The following is a 27,223-nucleotide window of genomic DNA, read 5'->3' as shown; positions in this document are numbered from 1 at the left end:
ACTGAGGCTCGGAGAAATGAAGTGACTTGCCCAAGGTCACACAGAAGACTTGTGGCGGAGCCGGGATTCGAACCGACGACATCTGACTCCAAAGCCCGGGCTCTTTCCACTGAGCCATGCTGCTTCTCAGCCGAACTCATCAGCTGAATCATGATCAGACTCCATTGCCTCCCCGGACAAGAAGAAATGGGCAGCAAGAGAGGCAGGCGGCCCGACTTAGTGAAAAGAGCCCGGTTTGGGGAGTCAGAGGATGTAGGTTCTAATCCCACATCCACCTTGGGCAAGCCAATTAACTTCTCTATGCCTCAGTTTCCTCATCTGGAAAATGGGGATTAAGACTGTGAGCCCCATGTGGGACAACCTTGTTACCTTGTAGTTACTCCAGCGCATAGAACAGTGCTTGGCACATAGTAATCCCTTAACAAATACCAGAATTATCATTACTGTTGTTATTTATAACTGTGTGCCCACTCTCCAGGGATGAGTTCTGCCAAGCTGTCTGCGCTCAACCCCTCATTTTTTTTTTTCAAGTAGTGAGGCAACCTTTTAATTAATACAACGGCAATCTTTCAGGGAAGTAAATATTTACATCTGGGGAAATAGATTCAAATTTGCCCCCTAGCATTAGTTTATTCATTTCAGTACTCTGTGGAATGGAGAATTTTAGCATCTATGATATTTGGAACACTTGCAGAGAAACAAAGTGTTCTGTGCTTTCCGTCTCAGGGAAAGAAATGAAATGAATTGTTTTCTTGTTTCAGGAGATCATTGATTGATTCATTCAGTTGTATTTATTGAGCGCTTACTGTTTGCAGAGCACCGTACTAGGCTCTTAAGAAGTACCAATCAGCAACAGAGAGAGACAATCCCTACCCAACAACGGGCTCACAGTCTAGAATGGAGAGGCAGACAACAAAATGAAACAAGTAGAGAGGCATCAGTAGCATCAAAATTATTAAATAGAATTATAGATATATACAACTGATTATTGTTCATGAATAGAGTGGCGCTGGAGAATAGAACAGGAAGCAGTTTGTATGGTCCAGTGAGTACAGCTTAGGCGTAGGAGTCAGAAGGTTGTGGGTTCTAATCCCAGCTCCATTACTTGTCCGCTGTGTGACTCTGGGCAAGTTACTTAACTTCTCTTTGCCTCAGTTCCCTAATCTGTAAAATGGGGGTTAAGACTGTGAGCCCCACATGGGACAGGGACTGTATCCAACCTGATGAGCTTGTATCTACTCCTCCCCCTCTCCATCCCCCCGCCTTATGCCCTTCCCTTCCCCACAACACCTGTATATATGTATATATGTTTGTACGTATTTATTACTCTATTTATTTATTTTACTTGTGCACATTTATTCTATTTATTTTATTCTGTTAATATGTTTTGTTTTGTTCTCTGTCTTCCCCTTCTAGACTGTGAGCCCACTGTTGGGTAGGGACCATCTCTATATGTTGCCAACTTGTACTTCCCAAGCGCTTAGTACAGTGCTCTGCACACAGTAAGCGCTCAATAAATACAATTGAATGAATTAATGAGGAACACTGAGTAATCACTCAATAGTGCTTATTGAGCACTTACTGTGTGCCAAGCACTGTACTAAACATTTGGGAGAATACGATTTGGGAGAAGACGAGAAGCAGCGTGGCTCAGTGGAAAGAGCCCGGGCTTTGGAGTCAGAGGTCATGGGTTCAAATCCCACTCTGCCAATTGTCAGCTGTGTGACTTTGGACAAGTCACTTAACTTCTCTGAGCCTCAGTTACCTCATCCGTAAAATGGGGATGAAGACTGTGAGCCCCCCGTGGGACAACTTGTTCACCTTGTAACCTCTCCAGCGCTTAGAACAGTGCTTTGCACATAGTAAGCGCTTAATAAATGTCATAATAATAATTATTATTACAGTATAACAGAGCTGGTGGACACGTTCTCTGCTCTCAATGAGTGACAGCGTTAGTGTGGTGCCTGGCACATAGTAGTTGCTTTACAAATGGCATAAAAAAATAAAAGAAAATGATTTATCGGACCCAGCAATTACATGGGTTCTAATCCCGGCTCCAGCATATATCTCTTGTGTAACCTTGTGCATGTCACTTCACTTCTCTGTGCCTCAGTTAATTCATCTGTAAAAGAGGATTGAGACTGTGAGCCCCACGTGGGACAGGGACTGTGTCCAACCTGATTTGCTTGTGTCTACCCCGGTGCTTGACACATAGTAAGGGCTTAACAAACACCACAACAATTATTATTATTAACCTATCTTCAAACGATAAAATTTGCTCTCACTGTTTTGTCACAAACTGACGCTTATTCAAAATTCAGCAAGTGTTTGCATACCAAAAACTGCCCAGCTTGGTATCCTGAGATCTGTGTAAAGAGGACACAGAGAAGAGAGGTCTCTCTGATGTGCAATCGCTTTCTTGATGACAAATAAGAGTATTTCTCTAGGTTTTCCACTTTAATTCATGACCAATGACCCTTTTATGGTCTGGAGGCATAGGTGCAGCCTCTTGACAGTAGAGAATGTTACCTTTTGAGATTGTGAGATTTCAATCACTGGCATTCCAGAGTTTCACAGATCTCACAAGAATAGACTTTGACATTTAGAGAAGGTGATATTGAAGATTTGTGAAAATATTCACGTGTGTGAGACTGTGTGAGCATAATGCATATGAGAGCATGCGGTACTTCTAGATTAGGTTTTATCACTGACAGTCTGATTTTATTCAAGTTTCATAGTGTGATTTAAAAAACTGACATAATACTAATGATAACTGTGGTATTTGTTAAGCGCTTACTATGTGCCAGGCATTATATTAAGTGCTGGGGCGGATACGAGGTAATCAGGTTGTCCCACATGGGGCTTGCAGTCTTCACCCCCATTTTACAGATGAGCTAACTGAGGCACAGAGAGGTGAAGTGACTTGGCCAAGGTCACACGGCAGACAAGTAGCAGAACTGGGATTAATGATAATAATGGTATTTTTAAGCATTTGTGTGCCACGCACTGTACTAAGCACTGGGGTGGATATAAGCAAATCAAGTTGGACACAGTCCGTCCCATGTGGGGCTCACAATCTCAATCCTCATTTCACAGATGAGGTAACTGAAGCCCAGAAAAGGGAAGTGACTTGCCCAAGGTCAAACTTTCATCCATTTATTCATTCAATCATATTTATTGAGTGTTTATGGTGTGCAGAGCACTGTACTAAGCGCTTAGAAAGTACAATTTGGCAACAGATAGAGACCATTCCTACCCAACAACGGGCTCACAGTCTAGGAAGGGGAGACAGACAACAAAACAAAACAAGTAGACAGGCATCAATAGCATCAAAAATGGATAAATAGAATTATAGATGTATACACATGATTAATAAAATAAATAGAATAATAAATATGTACAAATATACACCAGTGCTGTGGGGCGGGGAAGGGGGTAGGGCAGGGGGAGGGAGTCGGAGTGATGGGAAGGGGAGGAGGAGCAGAGGAAAAGGGGGGTTCAGTCTGGGAAGGCCTCCTGGAGGAAGTGAGCTCTCAGTAGGGCTTTGAAGGAGGGGGAAGAGAGCTAGTTTGGCGGGTGTGGGGAGGGAGGGCATTCCAGGCCAGAGGAAGGATGTGGGCCGGGGGTCGACGGCGGGACAGGCGAGAAAGAGGCCCAGTGAGGAGGTTAAAGGTGGCAGGGGAGCAGAGGGTGTGGGCTGGGATGGAGAAGGAGAAAAGGGAGGTGAGGGAGGAGGGGGGCGAGGGGATGGACAGCATTAAAGCCCAGTAGTGAGCAATTTTTGCTTCAAGGTTGATAGGCAACCACTGGAGATTTTTGAGGAGGGGAGTGACATGCCCAGAGTATTTCTGTAGAAAGAGAATCTGGGCAGCAGAGTTAAGCACAGACTGAAGCAGGGAGAGACAGGAGGTTGGGAGATCAGAAAGGAGGTTGATGCAGTCATCCAGTCGGGAGAGGATGAGAGACTGAACCAGCAGGGTAGCGGTTTGGATGGAGAGGAGAGGGTGGATCTTGGCGATGTTGTGGAGGTGAGACCGGCAGGTTTTGGTGACGGATTGGATGTGTGGGGTGAATGAGAGAGCAGAGTCGAAGATGATACCAAGGTGCGTGCTTGTGATACGGGAAGGGTGGCAGTGCCATCCACAGTGACGGGAAAGTCAAGGAGAGGACAGGGTTTGGGAGGGAAGATAAGGAGCTCAGTCTTAAGTGATGGAACCAGGATTAGAACACAAACCCTTTGGACTCACAGGCCCATGCTCTATCCACTAGGTCATACTGCTTAGAACCCATGACCTTCGGACGCCCAGGCCTGTGCTCTCTCCATGACACCATACTGCCTCATCACTATAGCAGTGAATCCATGGCATTTACTGAGCCCCAACTAAATGCAAAATGCTGTACTAAGTGCCAGTGCTACTGAGAGCTCACCTCCTCCAGGAGGCCCTCCCAGACTGAGCCCCCTCTTTCCTCTACCCCTCCTCCCCCTCTCCATCCCTTCCCCTGCCTTACCTCCTTCCCTTCCCCACAGCACCTGCATATATGTATATATGTTTCTACATATTTATTACTCTATTTATTTTACTTGTACATAGTCTATTTAATTTTGTTAATATGTTTTGTTTTATTCTCTGTGGGATCCCAGGCCCACGTCATCCCCCTGGCCTGGAATGCCCTCCCTCCCCACATCCACCAAGCTAGCTCTCTTCCTCCCTTCAAGGCCCTACTGAGAGCTCACCTCCTCCAGGAGGCCTTCCCAGACTGAACCCCCTCCTTCCTTCCCCCCTCCTCCTCCTTTCCTTCCCCCCGCCTTACCTCCTTCCCTACCCCACAGCACGTGTATATATGTATATATGTTTGTACATATTTATTACTCTATTTATTTTACTTGTACATATCTATTCTATTTATTTTATTTTGTTAGTATGTCTTGTTTTGTTCTCTGTCTCCCCCTTCTAGACTGTGAGCCCACTGTTGGGTAGGGACCATCTCTATATGTTGCCAACTTGTACTTCCCAAGCGCTTAGTACAGTGCTCTGCACACAGTAAGCACTCAATAAATACAATTGATTGATTGATTGCACTTCCCAAGCACTTAGTACAGTGCTCTGCACACAGTAAGCGCTCAATAAATACGATTGAATGAATGAATGAATGAATATAACAACAGCAAGGGGAACTTTCCCTGTCCTTCAGGAGCTTCCAATCTTGCTGAAGAGTGAAGAGACTTGGGAGATGAGGAGATGAAGACGGTAGATATGGAAGAAGCCCTACTGAGAGCTCACCTCCTCCAGGAGGCCTTCCCTTTTTCCTCTCCTCCTCCCCATCTCTCCGCCCTAGCTCCTTCCCCTCCCCACAGCACCTGTATATATATTTGTACAGATTTATTACTCTATTTATTTGACTTGTACATATTTACTATTCTATTTATTGTGTTAATGATGTGCATCTAGCTTTATTTCTATTTATTCTGATGACTTGACACCTGTCCACGTGTTTAGTCTTTTTGTCTGTCTCCCCCTTCTAGACTGTGAGCCGGTTGTTGGGTAGGGACCGTCTCTATATGTTGCCAAGCGCTTAATACAGTGCTCTGCACACAATAAGCGCTCAATAAATACAAGTGAATGAATGAATGAATGGTTGAGAGCCTCTAAGTTTAGTGTGAGGAGCGTCTGCTTGAGTACGGGGCAGAGAGATAGGAGAAATGCCAAAAAGGAGACAAGTCTCCAGAAGAAGGAGGTACCACCTTCCAATGAAGATGCTATCTTGTTATCTTTTTACTGGGACTTGTTAAGCGCTTACTATGTGCCAGGCACTGTAGTAAGCACTGGGGTAGGCACAGGGTAATCAGGTTGGATACAGTCCGTGCCCTACAAGGGGCTGAGAGAAGCAGTGTGGCCTAGTGGATAGTGCATGGGCCTGGGAATCAGAAGGTTGTTGGATCTAATCCAGGCTCTGCTGCTTGTCTGCTGTGTGACCCTGGGCAAGTCAATTCATTTCTCTATGCCTCAGTGACCTCATCTGGAAGATGGGGATTGGTATTGTGAATCCCATGTGGGATAGGGACTGTGTCCATCCCAATTTGCTTGTATCCAACCCAGTGCTTAGTAATAATAATGATAGCATTTATTAAGTGCTTACTGTGTGCAAAGACTGCTCTAAGCGCTGGGGAGGTTACAAGGTGATCAGGTTGTCCCACGGGGAGGTCACATTCTTCATCCCCATTTTACAGATGAGGGAACTGAGGCCCAGAGAAGTGAATTGACTTGCCCAAAGTCACACAGCTATTGGCAGAGCCAGGATATGAACCCATGACCTCGGACTCCAAAGCCCGGGCTCTTTCCACTGAGCCATGCTGCTTCTCTGCAGTGCCTGGCACACAGTAAGTGCCTAACAAATACCACAATTATTATTATTAATATTATTTTCAAGTAGGAGAGAGTAGGATATAATTCCCATTTTACTGATGAGGAAACTGTGGCCCAGAGAAGTGTAGTGACTCACAAAGACACACAACACCCAAGTGTCAGAGGCAGGATTACAATCGGGGTGCTGTGGCTATCAAGATCAGGCCCTTCTCATTAGGCCACACTGCCTACCATTGCTTGTCATTAGAGGGCGGGCCTAGGTTTCAGAAGATCCTGGGTTCTAATCCCGCCTCCGCACATTTTTATTCATTCAATCGTATTTATTGAGTGCCTACTGTGTGCAGAGCACTGTATTAAGTGTTTGGGAAAAACAAATCGGCAACATATTGAGATGGTCCCTACCCAACAATGGGCTCACAATCTAGAAGGGGGAGACAGACAACAAAATAAAACGAGTAGACAGGTGTCAATACCATCAGAATGAATAGAATTATAGCTATATACACATTATTAATAAAATAAATAGAGAAGTAAATATGTACAAATAGAGTAGAGTAATAAATATGTACAAATATATGCAAGTCCTGTGGGGAGGGGAAGGGAGTAGGGCAGAGGGAGGGAGGGAGGAGGGGCTATGCGGAGGAGGAGGTAAAGGGGGGCTCAGTCTGGGAAGGCCTCCTGGAGGAGGTGAGCTCTCAATAGGGCTTTGAAGGGAGGAAGAGAGCTAGTTTGGCGGTTGTGTGGAGGGAGGGTATTCCAGGCCGGTGGAAGGACGTGGTCCCGGGGTCGACAGTGGGACAGGCGAGAGTGAGGCCCAGTGAGGAGGTTAGTGGTGGCAGAGGAGCAGAGGGTGCGGGCTGGGCAGGAGAAGGAGAGAAGGGAGGGGATGTAGGAGTGGACGAGGGGATGGACAGCCTTGAAGCCGAGACTGAGGAGTTTTGCTTGATGCGTAGGTTGACTGGTAGCCACTGGAGATTTTTGAGGAGGGGAGTAACATGCCCAGAGCGTTTCTGCACAAAGATGATCCGGGCAGAAGCTGAAGTATAGACTGAAGTGGAGAGAGACAGGAGGATGGGAGATCAGAGAGGAGGCTGATGCAGTCATCCAGTCAGGAGAGGATGAGAGATTGAACCAGCAAGGTAGCGGTTTGGATGGAGAGGAAAGGGCGGATCTTGGCGATGTTGCGGAGGTGAGACTGGCAGGTTTTGGTGACGGATTGGATGTGACGGGTGAACGAGAGAATGGAGTCGAGGATGACACCACGATTGCAGGCTTGTGTGACGGAAAGGATGGTAGTGCCATCCATAGAGACGGGAAAGTCAGGGAGAGGACAGGGTTTGGGAGGGAAGATAAGGACCTCAGACTTGGACATGTCCAGACTTGGACATGGATAGCCACCTATCTGCTGTGTGACCTTGGACAAGTCACTTCACTTCTCTGGGCCTCTGTTCCCTTATCTGGAAAATGGGGATTGAGACAGTGAGCCCCTTATGGGACAGGGACTGTTTCCAACCCGGTTTGCTTGTATTGTAACCTTCTAAGCATTTAGTCCAGTGCTACACACAGAGTAAGTTCTCAATAAATACCACTGATGATGATGATGATGATGAAGATGGTAGTCTTCTAGACTGTGAGCCCACTGTTGGGTAGGGACCGTCTCTATATGTTGCCAACTTGTACTTCCCAAGCACTTAGTACAGTGCTCTGCACACAGTAAGCGCTCAATAAATACGATTGATTGATTGATTGATAGATAGTAGCATACGCTCTCTGCTCACACCAAATCCCAATTCACAAGACAACCTACATCCCACTCCTTACCCCTCTAGACTGTCAGCTCGGTGTGGGTAGGGAACTTGCCTGCTATATTGTTCTATTGTACTCTCCTCAGTACTTAGTACGGTGCTCTGCAAACAGTAAGTTCTCAATAAATATGATTGCCTGACTGTAATTTCATTTAGTTATATTAATGTCTATCTCTCCTTTTAGACTGTAAGCTCCTTGTGGGCAGGTATCAGGTCTCCCAACTCTGTTATATTACACTTTCCCAAGTGCTTAGTACAGTGGTCTGCACAGAGTAAGCACTCAATAAATATGATTGATTATTATGGGACAGGGACTATATTCCAGTTTCACGACCTTGTTTCTGACAGAGTGCTTAGTCCATAGAAAGTAGTTAAGAAAAGCCATAATTATTTAAATGTGAAGTACATTCATTCATTCATTCATTCAATCATATTTATCGAGCGCTTACTTTAGGCAAAGCACTTTGCTAACTGCTTAGCACTGTACAGTCATCTGTTCTCAGGAAGAATCCCAGAAATACTGTTAGTTGATTGATTTTCATTATGGATCGATTTACCAATTGTAACCCCTGGTTTTTAAGATTTTACTCTTTGCTTCATTATTCTAAAAGAGTTAATTTCCCTAAGCCTGGGAAACTTTCTTATCAGAGGCAGGCACACACAGTCATTCTCCTATCTAGGATTCTTCAGAATTTTCTCCTACCTGGAATGTATTTTAATGTCCTTCTTCTCCACTAGAATGTAAGCCTCCTGCATTCATTCATTCATTCATTTAATCATATTTATTGAGGGCTTACTATGTGCAGAGCATTGTACTAAGCGCTTGGAAAGTACAAGCTGGTAACATATAGAGACTGTCCATACCCAACAATGGACTTACAGTCTAGAAGGCAGTGATTGCACCTACAAACTGTATTCAATTGTACTTTCCCAATATCTTCAGTACCATGCTCTGTGCACAGGAAATTCGCAATGACTGAGGGAATAGATAAATAAATCACTAAATAAATTATTGTGTGTTTGTGGATGGAGCACAGGCCTGGGAATCAGAGGACTTGAGTTTTCATCCGGACTCCACAACTTGTCAGCTGGGTGACCTTGGGCAAGTCGCTCAACTTCTCTGTGCCACAAGTTACTCATCTGTAAAATGGAGATGAAGACTGTGAACTCCATGTGGGACAGGGACTGTGTCTAACCTGATTGGTTTTTATCTACCCCAGAGCTTAGTCCAAAATAAAGGCTTAACAGATTCCATAAACAAAAACAATACCATTGTTGATTGGTTGATATAATCTTGCAAATTTAAAGCTATTCAAAAGTTTGAGGAAAAGTGAGGGAATTTTATTCTGGGAATCCCTTTGTAAATGTTGGTCTCATGTGGTATTACTCTCTCCCAACTGCTTAGTAATAAGAATAATAATAATGATAGGATTGGTTAAGGCTTACTATGTGCCAACCACTGTTCTAAGCGCTGGGGTCGACACAAGGTAATCAGGTTGTTCCACGTGGGGCTCACAGTCTTAATCCCCATTTTACAGATGAAGTAACTGAGGCACAGAGAAGTTAAGTGACTTGCCCAAAGTCACATAGCTGACACGTGGCGGAGCCGGGATTAGAACCCATGATCTCTGACTCCCAAGCAGGGCTCTTTCCACTAAGCCATGCTACTTCCTTGTACAGTGGTCTGCACATAGTAAGCACTCAGTTAATACTATGGATTGATTGCTCTGCTCACAGTAAGTGCTCAGTAAATACCATTGATTGATAAAATAAATTAAATTGATTTTGATATGAAGAAGCCCCACTCTGAATGGCTTCCCTGTTTTGTTGCTTTTGGAGGCTGTCATTTTGAATTTAATCATAATGCTATGTTTATAATTCCTATCCCTCACCCTGTCATTCCCTCTAGACTGAAAGCTCGTTGTGGGCAGGGAATATTTCTGTTCTGTTGTTCTATTGGACTCTCCCAAGTGCTTAGTACAGTGCTCAGCACACAGTAAGTGCTCAATAAATATGATTAACTGACTGATATCAACTTCCACCTTGTATTTTTCAGCTTTATGTATCCACCGACCTGGGAAAAAAATGGAGTCTTCTTCAAGAACACGTGACCAAAGACCATGTGTTTTGGTAAGACATACTATTTTGCACAGTTCATCTCCCTGGTGATGCATAGGGACTGTCTCTATATGTTGCCGATTTCTACTTCCCAAGCACTTAGTACAGTGCTCTGCACACAGTAAGCGCTCAATAAATACGATTGAATGAATGAATGAATGAATGAAAAAAGGGAGTAGTCAATGGAGTAGTCAAGGACTCAAGTAGTCAAGGCAGTAAAAGGGAGTAGTCGATGGGCCCATTATAAGAAATCGAGCAGAGAAATGTAAGGTTATTTAGCCCCTGATTTTACACATAGGTTCAAGGCTAGCATTGTTAATAATAATAAAAATGATAATAAGAATTATTATGGTAGCTGGTAACACTTACTACATACCAAGCACCATTCTAAGCACTGGGGTAGACACAAGTCAACTAGGTTGGACACCGTCCCTGTCCCACATGGGGCCCACAGTCTCAATCACCATTTTACAGATGAGGGAACTGAGGCCCAGAGGAGTGAAATGACTTGCCCAAGGTCACACAGCAGACAAGTGTTGGAGCCAGAATTAGAACCCATGACCTTCTGTCTTCCAGGCCTATGTTCAATCAGCGCTTAGAACAGTGCTGTGCACATAGTAAGCGCTTAACAAATGCCATCAAAAAAAAAAAAAATCCACTTACATCGTTAATTCCTGGCCTAAAAATAAACCAATTCTGGGAAACCTCCGAAGGTCAAAAACAAACTAAGCTCACTGTAGGCAGGGAATGTGTCTACCAACTCTGTTATATTGTCCTCTCCCATAATAATAATGATAATAATGGCATATATTAAGCGCTTACTATGTGCAAAGCACTGTTCTAAGTGCTGGGGAGGTACAAGATGAGCAGGTTGCCCCATGGTGGGGGGCTCACAGTCTTAATCCCCATTTTACAGATGAGGTCACTGAGGCACAGAGAAGTGAAGTGACTTGCCCAAAGTTACACAGCTGACAATTGGTGGAGCTGGGATTTGAACCCATGACCTCTGACTCTAAAGCCCAGGCTCTTTCCACTGAGCCACGCTGCTTCCCATGCAATCAGTACAGTGCTCTATACTCAGTAAGCACTCAGTAAGTAAGGTTGATTGATCGATTGATCGAGGAGACAGAAGTAGATGTAGAAAATGACTCAACAAACAGGCAGAAGCCACTCCAGGGTTTCCTCTGCCCATTTAAAGGTAGCATAATAATCGTGATATTTGTTAAGCGCTTAGTATATACCAAGCACTGAACTAGGCAAACGGGCAGATACAAGATAATCAGTTCCCATCTGGGGTTCACAGTCTAAGTAGGAGGAAGAACAAAGATCGAACCCCCATTTTGTAGATGAAGGGACTGAGGCACTGAGAAGCAAAGTGCCTTGCCCAAAGTCACACAGCCAACAAGCCACAGAGCCGGGATTAGAACCCAAGTCCTCTGACCCCCCCCCCCCCCGGGGCCCAGGCTCTTTCAATTAGCTCAGGCTGATTTGAGGGTGGGGCAGAGAGTTCAACTTTAAAAGTAGTGGTGCAGTCAGTGGAGACCCAAATAAGGAGCATGATCTAATGCGTGGCTCAGTGGAAAGACCCTGGGCTTTGGAGTCAGAGGTCATGGGTTCAAATCCCGACTCCGCCAATTGTCAGCTGTGTGACTTTGGGCAAGTCACTTCACTTCTCTGGACCTCAGTTCCCTCATCTGGAAAATGGGGATAAAGACTGTGAGCCCCCCGTGGGACAACCTGATTACCTTGTAACCTCCCCAGCGTTTAGAACATTGCTTTGTGCTTAATAATCGCCATCATTATTATTACTGTTAATAATAATGAATAATTATGGGATTTGTTAAGCACTTACTATGTACCAGTCACTATACTAAGCATCAGGGTGAATACAAGCCAATTGGGTTGGACACGGTTCCTTTCCCCCACGTTGGCTCAGAGTCTTCATCCCCATTTTGCAGATGAGGGAACTGAGGGACAGAGAAGTGAAGTGACTTGCCCAAGATCACACAGCAGACAGGTGAACCCAGATCCCTCTGACTGCCGGGCGCCCACTCTATCCACTAGGGCCATGCTGCTTCCAAAGTAAAGGCAGGCTTCCAAAATCTCTCCTGGATGCCTGCTTCCCAAACCACCTTCCCAATCCCATGAAGTGTGAAGAAAAGTGGGATGTGTGAATCTGTCTCATCATTGGTTGGGACCTAAAAAACGGCTTAAATTATTCATTGTTATTTGAGACTTTCTGGCTCTCCTCAAGCATTTTCATGTAGGCATTATTCTCATAAAATCAGGACTTCCCGTTCCTCCAAGGCTTGATCTACGAATAATATTTAGTGAATGTTTTCTGTGTGCAGAGCACTGTACTAAGTGCTTGTGAGAGTACAATATCACAGATACATTCCCTGACCTCAGTGAATATACAGCCTAGAGAGAGACAGGCATAAATAGAAATAAATGAATTACGGCTATGTCCATAAGAGCTGTGGGGCTGAGGGAGAGGAGAATAAAGGGTGAAAATCCAATTCTATTTACTTATATTGATGCTATCGGTGCCTGTTCACTTGTTTTGATGTCTCCCCCTTCCTGGACTGTGAGCCCATTAAGGGCAGGGATTGTCTCTATTGCTGTATTGTACTTCCCCAAGCACTTAGTACAGTGCTCTGCAAACAGTACACACTCAATAAATACGATTGAATGAATGAATGAATGAATGAGAGGAAGAAGAAATGATGGCTCAGTCACAGAGCTCAAGGATGAAGCTGTACGATAACTGAATCTGACAACTTCTGTTAGCTTCTTGTCTCCTCTCCACCTTTCCTCCCCTTTTCTCCGGCGTTGGTGCAGCCTGGCCTAGTGGCAAGAGCCTGGGCTTGGGAGTCAGAGGTTGTGGGTTCTAATCCTGCCTCCACCACTTGTCTGCTGTGTGACCTTGGGGAAGTCGCTGCACTTCTCTGTGACTCTGTTACCTCATCTGGAAAATGAGGATTGAGACCGTGAGCCCCAAGTGGGACAACCTGATCACCTCATATCTACCCCAATGCTTAGAGAAGTGCTTGGCACATAGTAAGCGCTTAACAAATACCATTATTATTATTATTATTATCATTATTATTCTTACTATTATTATTATTTCTCCAGGTTTCTTACAATTTCTTATTCCTCAGACCTGAAAGTTGACAAACACAGGCCTCATTACCTCACAAGCCTCTGTTCTCTCAGAAGAGGAGGCTGCAGACAAACTCTCGAGCTCTGGCCCAGTGTCTCGGCTAATCATTCCATCCGCCACAACCCCTTTCAAGATGGCCTCTGGTTTTCCCCTCTGTCCCCACTGGCCTTTTCAAAATATTTCTGCCAAAAAACATTCTGACTCTCATCATTCAGCTCCCCTCTTGTTCCTGTCTCAAAACCGTCAGCCGTCCCCCCACACCTTCCACATCCAAATGAGAATTTCTTGTCTTCCCCTCAGGGCTCTGCATCACACTCACCCGCTGATATCATTCCTCAAATTGCTTCCTACCTTGTTTGCTGTTTCCCTTTATGGCCTGTCACTTATAGCGGTCGCTTTTCCTACTATTTTTCCCCTTAGGAACTAGATTATGTTCTGAGGGACCGAGAATCTGGCAAGTAAAGAGGGGGGGATTTGTTTGTTGGAGCAAGGATTTGAGGACCCAAAAACACAAAGTAACATGGCCCAGGAAGCAGCGTGGCCTTGTGGAAAAGAGCACAGGCCTGTGAGACAGAAGGATGTGGGTTTTAGTAATAATAATAATAATAATGATTGTATATGTTAAGTGCTTACTATGTGCCAAGCACCGTTCTAAGAGCTGGGATAGATACGAGGTAATCAGGTTGTCCCAGGTGAGGCTCACAGTCTTAATCTCCATTTTACAGATGAGGGATCTGAGGCACAGAGAAGTGAAGTGACTTTCCCAAAGTCACACAGTTGAGAAGTGGCAGAGCCAAGTTAGAACCCCGGACCTCTGATTCCCAAGACCGTGCACTTTGCACTAAACCATGCTGCTTCTCTAATGCCATCTCTGGGATTCTTGGATTCTGGGATTCTGCTTCGTGGAGAAGCAGTGTGGCTCAGTGGAAAGAGCCCGGGCTTGGGAATCAGAGGTCACGGGTTCTAATCCCAGCACTGTCATTTGTCTGCTGTGTGACTTTGGGCAATTCACTTCACATTCCAGTGCCTTAGTTCCCTCATCTGTAAAATGAGGATTAAGACTGTGAGCCCCAAGTGGGACAACCTGATTACCTTGTATCTATCCCGGCGCTTAGAACAGTGCTTGGCACATAGTAAGCACTTAACACATACCACCATTTATTAATTAATTAATTTATTTTATCTCCACCACTTGTCTGCAGTGTGACCTTGGGCAAGTCGCTTCACTTCTCTATGCCTCAGTTCCCTCCTCTGTAAAATGAGGATGAAACCTGTGAGCCCCATGTGGGATGGGGACAACCCCTTCTAACCCAATGCTTAGAGCAGTGCTTGACACATAGTAGGTGCATAATAAATGCCATTTTTATTACTATCATTATTACTACTACTACTATTATTAGAGGAAAATACATGGGCCTGGGAGACAGTAGGACCTGGGTTCTAATCCCATCTCTGCCATGTTTCTACAGGGTGATGATGGGCAATTACCTGGGCTCCAGTTACTTTATCTTCTAAAGTGGGATTAAGATTGTGCGCCCCAGGTGTGATACATGATGGGCAGTAGACCAAAATGGCTTCTAAAACAATGTTTGCTTTTCTGCTGTGTGACCTTGAGTAAATCAAGTAACTTTTCTGTGTCTCACTGTCCTCATCTGAATAATAAGGATTAATTTCTACTCCCAACTACTTGGACTGTGAGTCCTCTACAGTCTCCCATTAGATTGTAAAATCCTTGAGAGCAGATATGATGTTTTTTATTATTATTGTAATTAATAAGTACCATAATTATTATAATAATAATAGTAATGATTGTACTTAGTAATAATAATGATGGTGTTTGTTAAACATTTACTATGTGCCAAGCACTGTTCTAATCTCTAGGTAGATACAAGGTAATCAGGTTGTCCTACGTGAGACCCACAGTCTTAATCCCCATTTTGCAGATGAGGTGACTGAGGCACAGAGAAGTTAAGTGACTTGCCCAAAGTCACACAGCTGATAAGTGGTGGAGGCGGGATTAGAACTCACGACCTCTGACTCCCAAGCCTGTGTTCTTTCTGCTGAGCCATGCTTACTATTCGCCAAGTGCCGGGTTAGATATACGATAAACAGGTTGGACACAGTCCCTGGGTCACATGGGGCTCACACTCTTAATCTCCATTTGGCAGATGAGGTAATTGAGGCCCAAAGAAGTGAAATGACATCCCCAAGGTCACACAGCAAACATGTGGCAGATCCAGGATTAGATTCCCAGCCTGGGCTCTAGCCCCTAAGCCATGCTGCACTAATGAACTCTCCCAAACAATTACTACAGTGCTCTGCATGAAGTAAATGTTCGATAAAATCTACTGATCGGTGAACACATCTTCACCCTGAGATTGATTTTATGTGAAATCAGGGTGCATATCCTGGGGGTAAAAAAAAACCAAACCCTAAAACTAGAAAAGTTTCCATAAAAAGACTGACTAGTCCTAGTCCTATTAGAAACTGTCTACCTCCAGTGAATAAGTGGATTGAACAAATCATCATCATCAATCGTATTTATTGAGCACTTACTGTGTGCAGAGCACTGTACTAAGCGCTTGGGAAGTACAAATTGGCAACATATAGAGACAGTCCCTACCCAACAGTGGGCTCACAGTCTAAAAGGGGAAGACAGAGAACAAAACCAAACATACTAACAAAATCCATTTTCACAAGCCTGCTGCCTTTTTTTCTTTGGTTTCTGCTGAATTCAGAGATTCCTACTGAACTTCAATCATTTAGTATTGGAGATTGTCCCAGGAAAACCTCGAAAGTCTCTTTCTAAGAAGAAAAGGCAAGGCTTCCAAATGATACCATTCACATCCAACAACTCGTTTTGCTAATTTAAGTGGAGGCGAATCCAAACTATAGTAAATTAAATTTCCCTCCTTTTACTGATGTATTTAAAAATATAATAGGAAGAAGTTTGGAAAATGGTCCTTTGTAAAAACCTAAATGATTGAAAGGTACTTTAGGATCATCACTGAATGTGGGATTTATCCATTGTGAGAATGGACAGCCCCTCCCGAGAGTCAGTTTTGGATAGAGAAATTAGATGGAGGAAGAATGGGCACTCATTCATGCATTCATTCATTCAATCGTATTTATTCAGTGCTTATTGTGTGCAAAGCACTGTACTATACACTTGGGAGAGTACAATACAACGAGCTTTCTGTCTAGAGAGGAAAACATACATTGATATAAATAAATAATAATAATAATGGCATTTATTAAGCACTTACTATGTGCAAAGCACTGTTCTAAGCGCTGGGGAGGTTACACGGTGATCAGGTTGTCCCACGGGGGGCTCACAGTCTTCATCCCCATTTGACAGATGAGGGAACTGAGGCCCAGAGAAGTTAAGTGACTTGCCCAGAGTCACACAGCTGACAATTGGTGGAGCTGGGATTTGAACCCATGACCTCTGACTCCAAAGCCTGGGCCCTTTTCCACTGAGCCATGCTGCTTCTCTATGAATTATGGATATGTACTTAAGTGGAGGAGAAGCAGCATGGCCCAGTGGTAAGAGTCCGGGCTTTGGAGTCAGAGGTCATGGGTTCAAATCCCGGCTTCACCACTTGTCAGCTGTGTGACTTTGGGCAAGTCACTTAACTTTTCCGGGCCTCAGCTACCTCATCTGTAAAATGGGGATGAAGACTGTGAGCCCCCCGTGGGACAACCTGATCACCTTGTTAACCTCCCCAGTGCTTAGAACAGTGTTAAGCGCTTAGTACAGTGCTCTGCACACAGTAAGCGCTCAATAAATAAATATGATTGATGATAGTGTGGGGCTGACGGAAGGGGAGAACAAAGGGAGCAAGTCAGGGTGATGCAGAAGGGAGTGGGAGAAGAGGAAAGGAGGGCTTAGGGAAAGCCTCTTGGAGGAAATGGGCCACTGATTAGGCTTTGAAGGGGAGGGGGAAAGTTATTGTCTGTTGGATATGAAGAGGGAGGGCGTTCCAGGCCAGAGGCAGGATGCGGTTGAAGAGTTGGTGAGATAGACGAGATCGAGGTACAGCGAGAAATTTAGCATTAAAGTAGCCAAGTGTGCGGCCTGGGTTGGAGTAGGAGAGTAGTGAGGTGAGGTAGGAGGTGGTGGAGGGATTTAAAGCCAATGGTGAGGAGTTTTTGTTTGATATGGAGATGGATGGGCAACCACTGGAAGTTTTTGAGAAGGGTGGAAACATGGTCTGAATATTTTTGTAGGAAAATGATCCGGGCAGCAGAGTGAAGTATGGACTGGAGTGGGGAGAGACAGGAGGGAGGGAGTAGAATTGACCTGAACTCCAAATGTTTCCTTCCTTCCAACTCCTCTGAGGCTTTTCTCCCTGAAGTGGTTCTTTTCCTGATTGAGATTTTAGGTCGAACACTATTAACTCCTCGAGAGTGATACCCCAGGAAAAAAAAAAAAAAAGTCTGATCTGTCGTGGACTTGCCCCAAACCCACAAATGCTGAGGCAAGGGCAGAAATACCCTATCTCAAAGGGACCCCAGAATGTCATCTGGCAATGATAATATTTATTAAATACCTTCTGTGTGGGCAGAGAATGTGCATACCAACTCCGTTGTGTTGTACTCTCCCCACGTGCTAAGTACTCGGATCATCGATGCACTTGGATCTGTAACTTTGGACATTTGTGAATGATAATAATGACCTTGGTATTTGTTAAGCACTTACTATTGTTCCAGGCACTGTACTAAGTGCTGGGGTAGATACAAGAAAATCAGGCTGGACACAGTCCCTGTCCCATGTGGGGCTCACAGTCTCAAACCCCATTTTACAGATGAGGTCACTGAGGTCTAGAGAAGTGAAGTGACTTGCCCAAAGCCACAGCAGCCAAGTAGCGGACCCAGGATTAGAAGCCAGTTCCTTCTGATTCCCAGGTCCTTGATCTATCCACTGGGCCATGCTGCTATTCACTCCACCCCCAACCCTACAGCACTGATGTACATAACTTTGAATTCTATATCATATCCCTTCTATATAATAATAATAATAATAATGATAATAATTTTGGTATTTGTTAAGTGCTTACTATGTGCAAAGCACTGTTCTAAGCACTAGGGAGGCTACAAGGTGATCAGGTTGTCCCATGTGGGGCTCACAATCTTAATCCCCATTTTGCAGATGAGGTAACTCAGGCCCAGAGAAGTGAAGTGACTTGCCCAAAGTCACACAGCTGACAAGTGGTGGAGCCGGGATTTGAACCCCTGACCTCTGACTCCCAAGCCATGCTCTTTCCACTGAGCCATGCTGCTCCTCAATTCTATCTAGATATACATAGATATCTATATCTAAATCTATATCTATATCCCTTCAGGACTGTGAGCCCGTTGTTGGGTAGGGACCATCTCTATATATTGCCGATTTGTATTTCCTAAGCGCTTAATACAGTTCTCTGCACACAGTAAGCGCTCAATAAATACGATTGAATGAATGAATGAATATCATAAATTATTAAGCAGCATGGCTTAGTGGAAAGAGCACCAACTTGGGAGTTAGAGGACCTGGGTTCTAATCCCAGCTCCACTACTCATCTGCTGTGTGACCTTGGGCAAGTCACTTCACTTCTCTGTGCCTCAGTTCCCTCATCTGTAAAATGGGGATTAAGACTGTAAGCCCCACGTGGAATTACCTGATTACCTTGTATCTACCCCAGCACTTAGAACAGTTCTTGTCACATAGTAAGTGCTTAACAAATACCATTATTATTATTACTAAGCACTTAGTACAGTGCTCTGCACACAGTAAGTGCTCAATAAATACAAATGAATGAATAATATCTGTCTTCTTTCTAGACTGTAAGCTTGTTATGTGCAGGGAACATGTCTGCTAATTATGTTGTATTCAATCATAGTTATTGAGCGCTTACTGTGTGCAGAGCACTGTACTAAGCACTTGATACTCTCCCAAGCACCTAGCACAGTACTCTGCACATAGTAAGCACTCAACAAATACCACTGATTGATTGAGCACAGTACATGCTCAATAAATACCATTGACAAGGAGCGTGTTCTCTAATTCTGTTGTACTATAGTCTCCCAAATGCATAGTATAATGTTCTGCACACAGTAAGTACTCAGTTAAATACCACTGATTGGTATTTAATTGTGCAGCGCACTCTACTAAGCATTGTGAAAGAACACAACAGTGTCTCCTTCCCTTGGAGAACTGGGAGTCTAAAAGTAAAGGAGGGGAAGGGGCTGGCAACAGACACATGAGGAAATACAATAAATAAAGACCCAAAACAACATGAAACACAAGGAAAAATAGAAAAATCAAATCAAATAAAAGCCTTTGAGTGCTGCTTTTGAAAAACCAGAGTTTTGGGCTTCTCCCTGCTCAGTCTCACAGCCACGGCCAAGTTCTTCATCATGTGGAATTCACCTGGCTTCTGCTCATTGCAGGCAGGGAATGTGTCTGTTATGTGGTTATACTGGACTCTCCCAAGCTCATAGTACAAGGTTATGTAAGCAGTAAGCGCTCAATAAATAAAAATTAATACTAATGATTATGGTACTTGTTAAGTACTTACTAGGTGCCAAGCACTGTTCTAAGCACTGGGGTAGATACAAGTCATCATCATCATCATCATCAATCGTATTTATTGAGCACTTACTGTGTGCAGAGCACTGTACTAAGCGCTTGGGAAGTACAAGTTGGCAACATATAGAGACGGTCCCTACCCAACAGTGGGCTCACAGTCTAGAAGGGGGAGACAGAGAACAAAACCAAACATACTAACAAAATAAAATAAATAGAATAGATATGTACGAGTAAAATAAATAAATAGAGTAATAAATATGTACAAACATATAAACATATATACAGGTGCTGTGGGGAAGGGAAGGAGGTAAGATGGGGGGGATGGAGAGGGGGACGAGGGGGAGAGGAAGGAAGGGGCTCAGTCTGGGAAGGCCTCCTGGAGGAGGTGAGCTCTCAGTAGGGCCTTGAAGGGAGGAAAAGAGAGCTAGCTTGGCGAATGGGCAGAGGGAGGGCATTCCAGGCCCGGGGGATGACGTGGGCCGGGGGTCGATGGCGGGACAGGCAAGAACGAGGTACGGTGAGAAGATTAGCAGCAGAGGAGCAGAGGGTGCGGGCTGGGCTGGAGAAGGAGAGAAGGGAGGTGAGGTAGGAGGGGGCGAGGGGATGGACAGCCTTGAAGCCCAGGGTGAGGAGTTTCTGCCTGATGCGCAGATTGATTGGTAACCACTGGAGAATTTTGAGGAGGGGAGTAACATGCCCAGAGTGTTTCTGGACAAAGATAATCCGGGCAGCAGCCTGAAGTATGCATTGAAGTGGGGAGAGACACGAGGATGGGAAATCAGAGAGAAGGCTGATGCAGTAGTTCAGACGGGATAGGATGAGAGCTTGAATGAGAAGGGTAGCAGTATGGGTGGAGACATAAGGGCGGATCTTGGCAATGTTGTGGAGCTGAAACCAGCAGGTTTTGGTGACGGCTTGGATGTGAGGGGTGAATGAGAGAGCGGAGTCGAGGGTGACACCAAGGCTGCGGGCTTGTGAGATGGGAAGGATGGTAGTGCCGTCAACAGAGATGGGAAAGTCAGGGAGAGGGCAGGGTTTGGGAGGGAAGACAAGGAGTTCAGTCTAGGACATGTTGAGTTTTAGGTGGCGGGCAGACATCCAGATGGAGATGTCCTGAAGGCAGGAGGAGATGTGAGCCTGGAGAGAGGGGAAGGGAGAGAGCAGGGACAGAGATGTAGATCTGGGTGTCATCAGCGTAGAGATGATAGTTGAAGCCGTGGGAGCAAATGAGGTCACCAAGGGAGTGCGTGTAGATTGAGAACAGAAGGGGACCAGTCTGGTAAGACACAGTCTCTATCCCCCATGGGGCTCACATTCTTAATTCCCATTTTACAGGTGAGGTATCTGTGTCCCGGAGAAATGAAGTGCATTGCCCAAGATCACAGAGGAGAAATGTGGCAGAGTTGGGATTAGAACCCAGATCCTTCTAAATCCCAGGTCCGGGCTCTATCCCCAAAGCCGTGCTGCTTTCCTAAAAAAATAAATGCAATCAACTGACTGAATGATGGGATGGTGGGAGGCAGATGGGGATGCAGACCGTGGTTTGAGGTGATGGGGAGGTGAGAGGCACTCAATCAATCATTCAGTCATATTTATTGAGTGCTTACTGTGTGCTGAGCACTGTACTAAGCGCTTGGGAAGTACAAGTTGGCAACATATAGAGATGGCCCCTACCCAACAGTGGGCTCACAGTCTAGAAGGGGGAGACAGAGAACAAAACAAAGCATATTAACAAAATAAAATAAATAGAACAGATATGTACAAGTAAAATAAATAAATAAATAGAGTAATAAATACGTACAAGCATATATACATATATACAGGAGCTAATGATCATTTCCAAAAAAGGGATTTGGGGTTGGTGGTTTATGATCTTGTCTTGTTTTATGTTGTCGAGTCATCTCTGACCCATAGCGACGCCATGGACATATCTCTCCAGGACACCCCACCTCCATCTGCCGTCGTTCTGGTAGTGGATCCATAGAGTTTTCTTTGGAAAAATCTGGAAGTGGTTGACTATCGCCTCCTTCCACGCCTCCTTCCACCTTCGACTCTCTCCTATGCCGTTATTGCCTGGCACAGGGGAGTTTTGACTTGTAGCAGATGGACTGCCACTCGCTAGCCACTGGCCAGGCTAGGAATGGAATGGACAGTCCTCTGTTTCACTCTCCTTCCCATAGTCAAGACTGGTAGATGACTGGAAACTCTCCGGGTGCCACCCTGAGAGGGACGGTTTGTGGTGCCCCTGCTTCCATTGCACTCCAAACATTAAGGTCACATGTCTTCCAAGAGGCTTTCTCTAAGTCCTCTCTTCCCCTTCTGGCTTTCCCTTTCTGCATCTTCTGTGCATTTGGATCTGTGACATTTGATATTCACCCCAACCCCAACCCTACAGCACTTACATACACATCTTTAAATTGTAAATGACTTATTTATTCATATTATTCATTCAGGCCTGGAATGCCCTCCCTCCGCCCATCCACCAAGCTAGCTCTCTTCCTCCCTTCAAAGCCCTACTGAGAGCTCACCTCCTCCAGAAGGCCTTCCCAGACTGAGCCCCCTTTTTCCTCTCCTCCTCCCCATCCTCCCCATCCTGTTCATTCATTCATCCATTCAATCATATTTATGGAGCGCTTACTGGGTGCAGAGCACTGTACTGAGTGCTTGGGAAGTACAAGTTGGCACCCTACCTCCTTCCCCTCCCCACAGCACCTGTACATATGTTTGTACAGATTTATTACTCTATTTATTTTACTTGTACATATTTACTATTCCATTTATTTTGCTAATGATATGCATATAGCTTTAATTCTATTTGTTTTGACAACTTCGTCACCTGTCTACATGTTTTGTTTTGTTGTCTGTCTCCCCCTTCTAGACTGTGAGCCCGCTGTTGGGTAGGGACCGTCTCTATATGTTGCCAACTTGTACTTCCTAAGCGCTTAGTACAGTGATTTGCACACAGTAAGTGCTCAATAAATACGATTGAATGAATGAATGAATGAATTCATTTAATCACATTTATTGAGCGCTTACTGTGTGCAGAGCACTGTACTACTACTACTACTACTAATGGTATTTGTTAAGCACTTACTATGTGCAAAGCACTGTTCTAAGCACTTGGAAAGTAGAATATACAAATAAAGAGAGGCACTCCCTGCTCACAAAGGACTTACAGTCTGGGGGGGGAGACTGACATCAAAACGTGTAAACAGGTATCAATATAAAGAAGTAGAATTATAGCTACATACATGTTTACATAAGTGCTGTGGGGCAGGGAGGGGGGAAGAGCAAAGGGAGCAAGTCGAGCTAATGCGAAAGGGAGGGAGAGCTGAGGAAAAGGGGGCTTCATCTGGGAAGGCTTCTTGGAGGAGGTGCACCTTCAGTAGGGCTTTGAAGAGTCATTGTCAGAGCACCTATTGGTAGAGCACCTACCCTATGCTGAGCACTTTACTAAGCGATTGGGAGAGGACAGTACAACGCTATAACAGAAACAATATAACAGACACATTCCCTGCCCACCACGATCTTACAGTTAGGGGTTAGGGGGGGCAGGATGTGAACATAAAAATATAAATTATGGATAAGAAGCATAATTATGCATAATTATGGATAATTGTGGATGCGAAGCAGCGTGGCTCAGTGAAAAGAGCATGGGCTTTGGAGTCAGAGGTCATGGGTTCAAATCCCGGCTCTGCCAATTGTCGGCTGTGTGACTTTGGGCAAGTCACTTAACTTCTCTGGGCCTCAGTTCCCTCATCTGTAAAATGGGGATGAAGGCTGTAAGCCCCCCGTGGGACAACCTGATCACCTTGTAACCTCCCCAGTGGTTAGAACAGTGCTTTGCACATAGTAAGTGCTTAATCAATACCTTCAAAAAAAAAATAAGGACATAATTGGTGTGGGTCTGGGAGCTGGGGAGGAATAAAGGGAGCAAGTCAGGGAGACACAAAAGGGAGTGGGAGAAGAGAAAAGGAGGGCTTAGTTAGGTCTCTCTCCCCTCTGTAAGTTTGTTATGGGCAAGGAAAGTATATGCTAATTCTGTTGCAGTGTACTTTCCCAAGAGCTTAGTACAGTGCTCAGAACATGGTAAGCATTCAATCAATACCATTGACTGATTGAATGGGCAGTCACACAATCTGGATTTCCCCAAGAAAATAATATTTTGTCCAGATAGCCTTTTTTTTCCATCACAGTCAGAGCTGGGGTTAGAACCCTTGTCCTTCCTACTCCCAGGCCCATGTTCTTTCTATCCATTAGGCTACACGAGCCTCCTGTTGTCTCAGGAACTAAAATAACAATAATTGTGGTATTTGTTAAGCACTTACTATGTGTCAAGCACTGCACTAAGCTCTGGGATAGATACAAGATAATCAGGTCTTACATGGAGCTCACAAAATAGGAGAAGAGTACATATTTATTACTCTATTTATTTATTTATTTATTTTACTTGTACATTTCTATCCTATTTATTTTATTTTGTTGGTATGTTTGGTTCTGTTCTCTGTCTCCCCCTTTTAGACTGTGAGCCCACTGTTGGGTAGGGACTGTCTCTATGTGTTGCCAATTTGTACTTCCCAAGCGCTTAGTACAGTGCTCTGCACATAGTAAGCGCTCAATAAATACGATTGATTGATTGATTGAAGAGCCACTGAGTCCTCATAGTGCACATCAGGGAACTGCAGCACAGACAACTGAAGTGACTTGACCAAGGTCACACGGTGGGTTAAGGGGAAGAACTGGAATTAGAAGCCAGGTCTTCTGACTCCAAGGGCCCGTGCTGTTTCTCCTGAACCACGATGCTTCCTAAACCGTGACATGCAGGAGCTGACTGGATTGGAAAAGCGTTGGCTATAAACATAGATCAGTGATGCTCTGGGGACGTCGCGTTCGCTCCTTGAAAGCCCGCAGGTGTCATCAATCGCGAAGTCTTCCCATTAACGTCCGGGGTCGTGAGCTCCTTAGACGGCCGTGGCCAAGAAGAGGCCTACCATTCAGAGCCGCCATGCCCTGTGGGAGGGGAGCGGGGAACAAATCAAATTTCACGGAGCTTTAATGTCCCTGTCTTCTCCGGGAAGGCCTGTTGTGAATTCAAGCCATAAACAACAGAAGGGAGGAGAGGGAGCTCTGGAACAGCTGGTGAGGTGACTTTCAAAGTCTGCCGGAGGCCGAGAGGGAAACTGATGAGATTGCAAAGAGATCAATCAATCAATCGTATTTATTGAGCGCTTACTATGTGCAGAGCACTGTACTAAGCGCTTGGGAAGTACAAATTGGCAACACATAGAGACAGTCCCTACCCAACAGTGGGCTCACAGTCTAAAAGGGGGAGACAGAGATTGTTATCTCGTGCAATCTCATCCCATCTCATCGCTCTGTGGCCTAGTGGATGGCCACAGGTCAGGTCTGGGCAGGGTTGGGAGTCAGAAGGACCTGGATTCTAATCCTGATTCCACCACGTTCCTGTTATATGACCTTGGGCAAGTCAGTTCGCTTCTTTGGCCCTCTGTAAAATGGGAATTAAGGCTATGAGCCACTTTTTTCATTCATTTCATTCATCCAATCGCATTTATTGAGCACTTACTCTGTGCAGAGCACTGTACTAAGTGCTTGGGAAGTACAAGTCGGCAACGTATAGGGACAGTCCCTACCCAACAACGGGGTCACAGTCTAGAAGAGGGAGACAGACAACAAAACGCTTAGGAGAGCGCTCAGTAAATAGGACGATTTGACGGATTTATGAAAGCGTTCAGTAAATAGGCTGATTTTAGCTATTTACAAGACCGCTCAGTAAATGGGCTGATTTTAAAAAGTTACGAAAGTGCTCAGTCATTATGGTTTTAGGGATTTACGAGCGCTCAGTAAATAGGACAATTTGACAGATTTCCGAAAGCGGAAATCTTGTGAGACAGGGGATTGTTTCCAACCTGATTAGCTTGTATCCGCCCCAGCACTTAGAGTAGTGCTTGACACACAGTAAGCACTTAAGAAATATCATCATTGTTACTACTGTCTATCATCATAATAATAATGATGGTTCATGTTAAGCGCTTACTATGTGCCAAGCACAGTTCTAAGCGCTGGGGGAGATACAAGGTGATCAGGTTGTCACACATGAGGCTCACAGTTTTATTCCCCATTTTCCAGATGAGGTAACTGAGGCACAGAGAAGTGAAGTGACTTGCCCAAAGTCACACATCTGATAAGTTGCGGAGTTGGGATTAGAACCCAGGACCTCTGACTCCCAAGCCCGTGCTCTTTCCACTGGGCCACGCTGCTTAGGGAAAATGAAAGCCCAAAGATTACGAGCATGATATTTGTATTAGCCAGGGCCAGAGTATTTTATTCATTTGATCTTATTATCGATATCCATCAGTTAATCCATTGTACACAAAGAGCACTTAATTTGTGCAGGGCACTGTACTCAGTGCTTGGGAAAGTACAATATAACAGAATTTTGTTTATTTTTATGGTATTTGTTAAATGCTTCATATGTGTCAGAACCGTACTAAGCCCTGGGGTAGGTCATCAAGGTCATCACTGCCCCGGTCCCACATGGGGCTCATAGTGTCTGTCCCCATTTAAAGATGAGGTAACTGAGGCACAGAGAAGTTAAGTGGCTTATCCAATGTCACAGAGCAGACATGTAGTGGAGCTGGGCTTTAGTAGACATGTTTCCCGCCCACAAGGACTGTACAGTCTAGAAGGGGAGACAGACTCAAATTAATTGCCAATATGGACACACGTGCTGTGAAGTGGAGGGCAGTGGGATTGACAGTCCCTTCATAAGCATTATGCATTCATTCGTTTCTATTTGTTGAGCACTTATTGCGTGCAGAGCATTGTACTAAGTGCTTGGGAGAGTAAGATATAACAATAAACAAACACACTCCCTGCCCACAGTGAGCTTACAGTCTAGAGGGGGAGACAGACATTGATATCAATAAATAAATGACAGATACAGACCTATGTGCTGTAGGATTGTGGAGGGCGGGGGGTAAATAAAGGGCATAAGTCAGGGTGACGCAGTAGGGAGTGGGAGAATAGGAAAGGAGGGCGTAGTCAGGGAAGACCCTTTGGAGGAGATGGGCCTTCGAGGTCACTAAAGAAGTAGTGTGGTCTAATGGACAGAGTATGGACTGGGTTCTAATTCTAGCTCCGCTACTTAATTAATTAATTAATGATGGCATTTGTTAAGCGC

The 27,223-nt window shown here is 44.8% G+C and overlaps 1 protein-coding gene across 4 annotated transcripts in view; it reads left to right on the top strand.

The window, feature by feature from the left end:
• The window catches only part of SORCS2 (sortilin related VPS10 domain containing receptor 2), a 1,193,773-nt gene that overhangs the window by 935,510 nt on the left and 231,040 nt on the right, over positions 1 to 27,223 (top strand). For all 4 annotated transcript variants that reach the window (XM_038745537.1, XM_038745536.1, XM_038745535.1 and 1 more), the window contains exon 5: positions 10,227 to 10,300. In XM_038745537.1, the coding sequence (XP_038601465.1) occupies positions 10,227 to 10,300 (74 nt within the window). The remainder of the gene's footprint in view (positions 1 to 10,226; positions 10,301 to 27,223) is intronic.

Source organism: Tachyglossus aculeatus, chromosome 4, assembly GCF_015852505.1.
Source record: "Tachyglossus aculeatus isolate mTacAcu1 chromosome 4, mTacAcu1.pri, whole genome shotgun sequence".
Classification (NCBI taxonomy): domain Eukaryota; kingdom Metazoa; phylum Chordata; class Mammalia; order Monotremata; family Tachyglossidae; genus Tachyglossus; species Tachyglossus aculeatus.
This window is presented reverse-complemented; position numbering and strand designations above follow the sequence as displayed.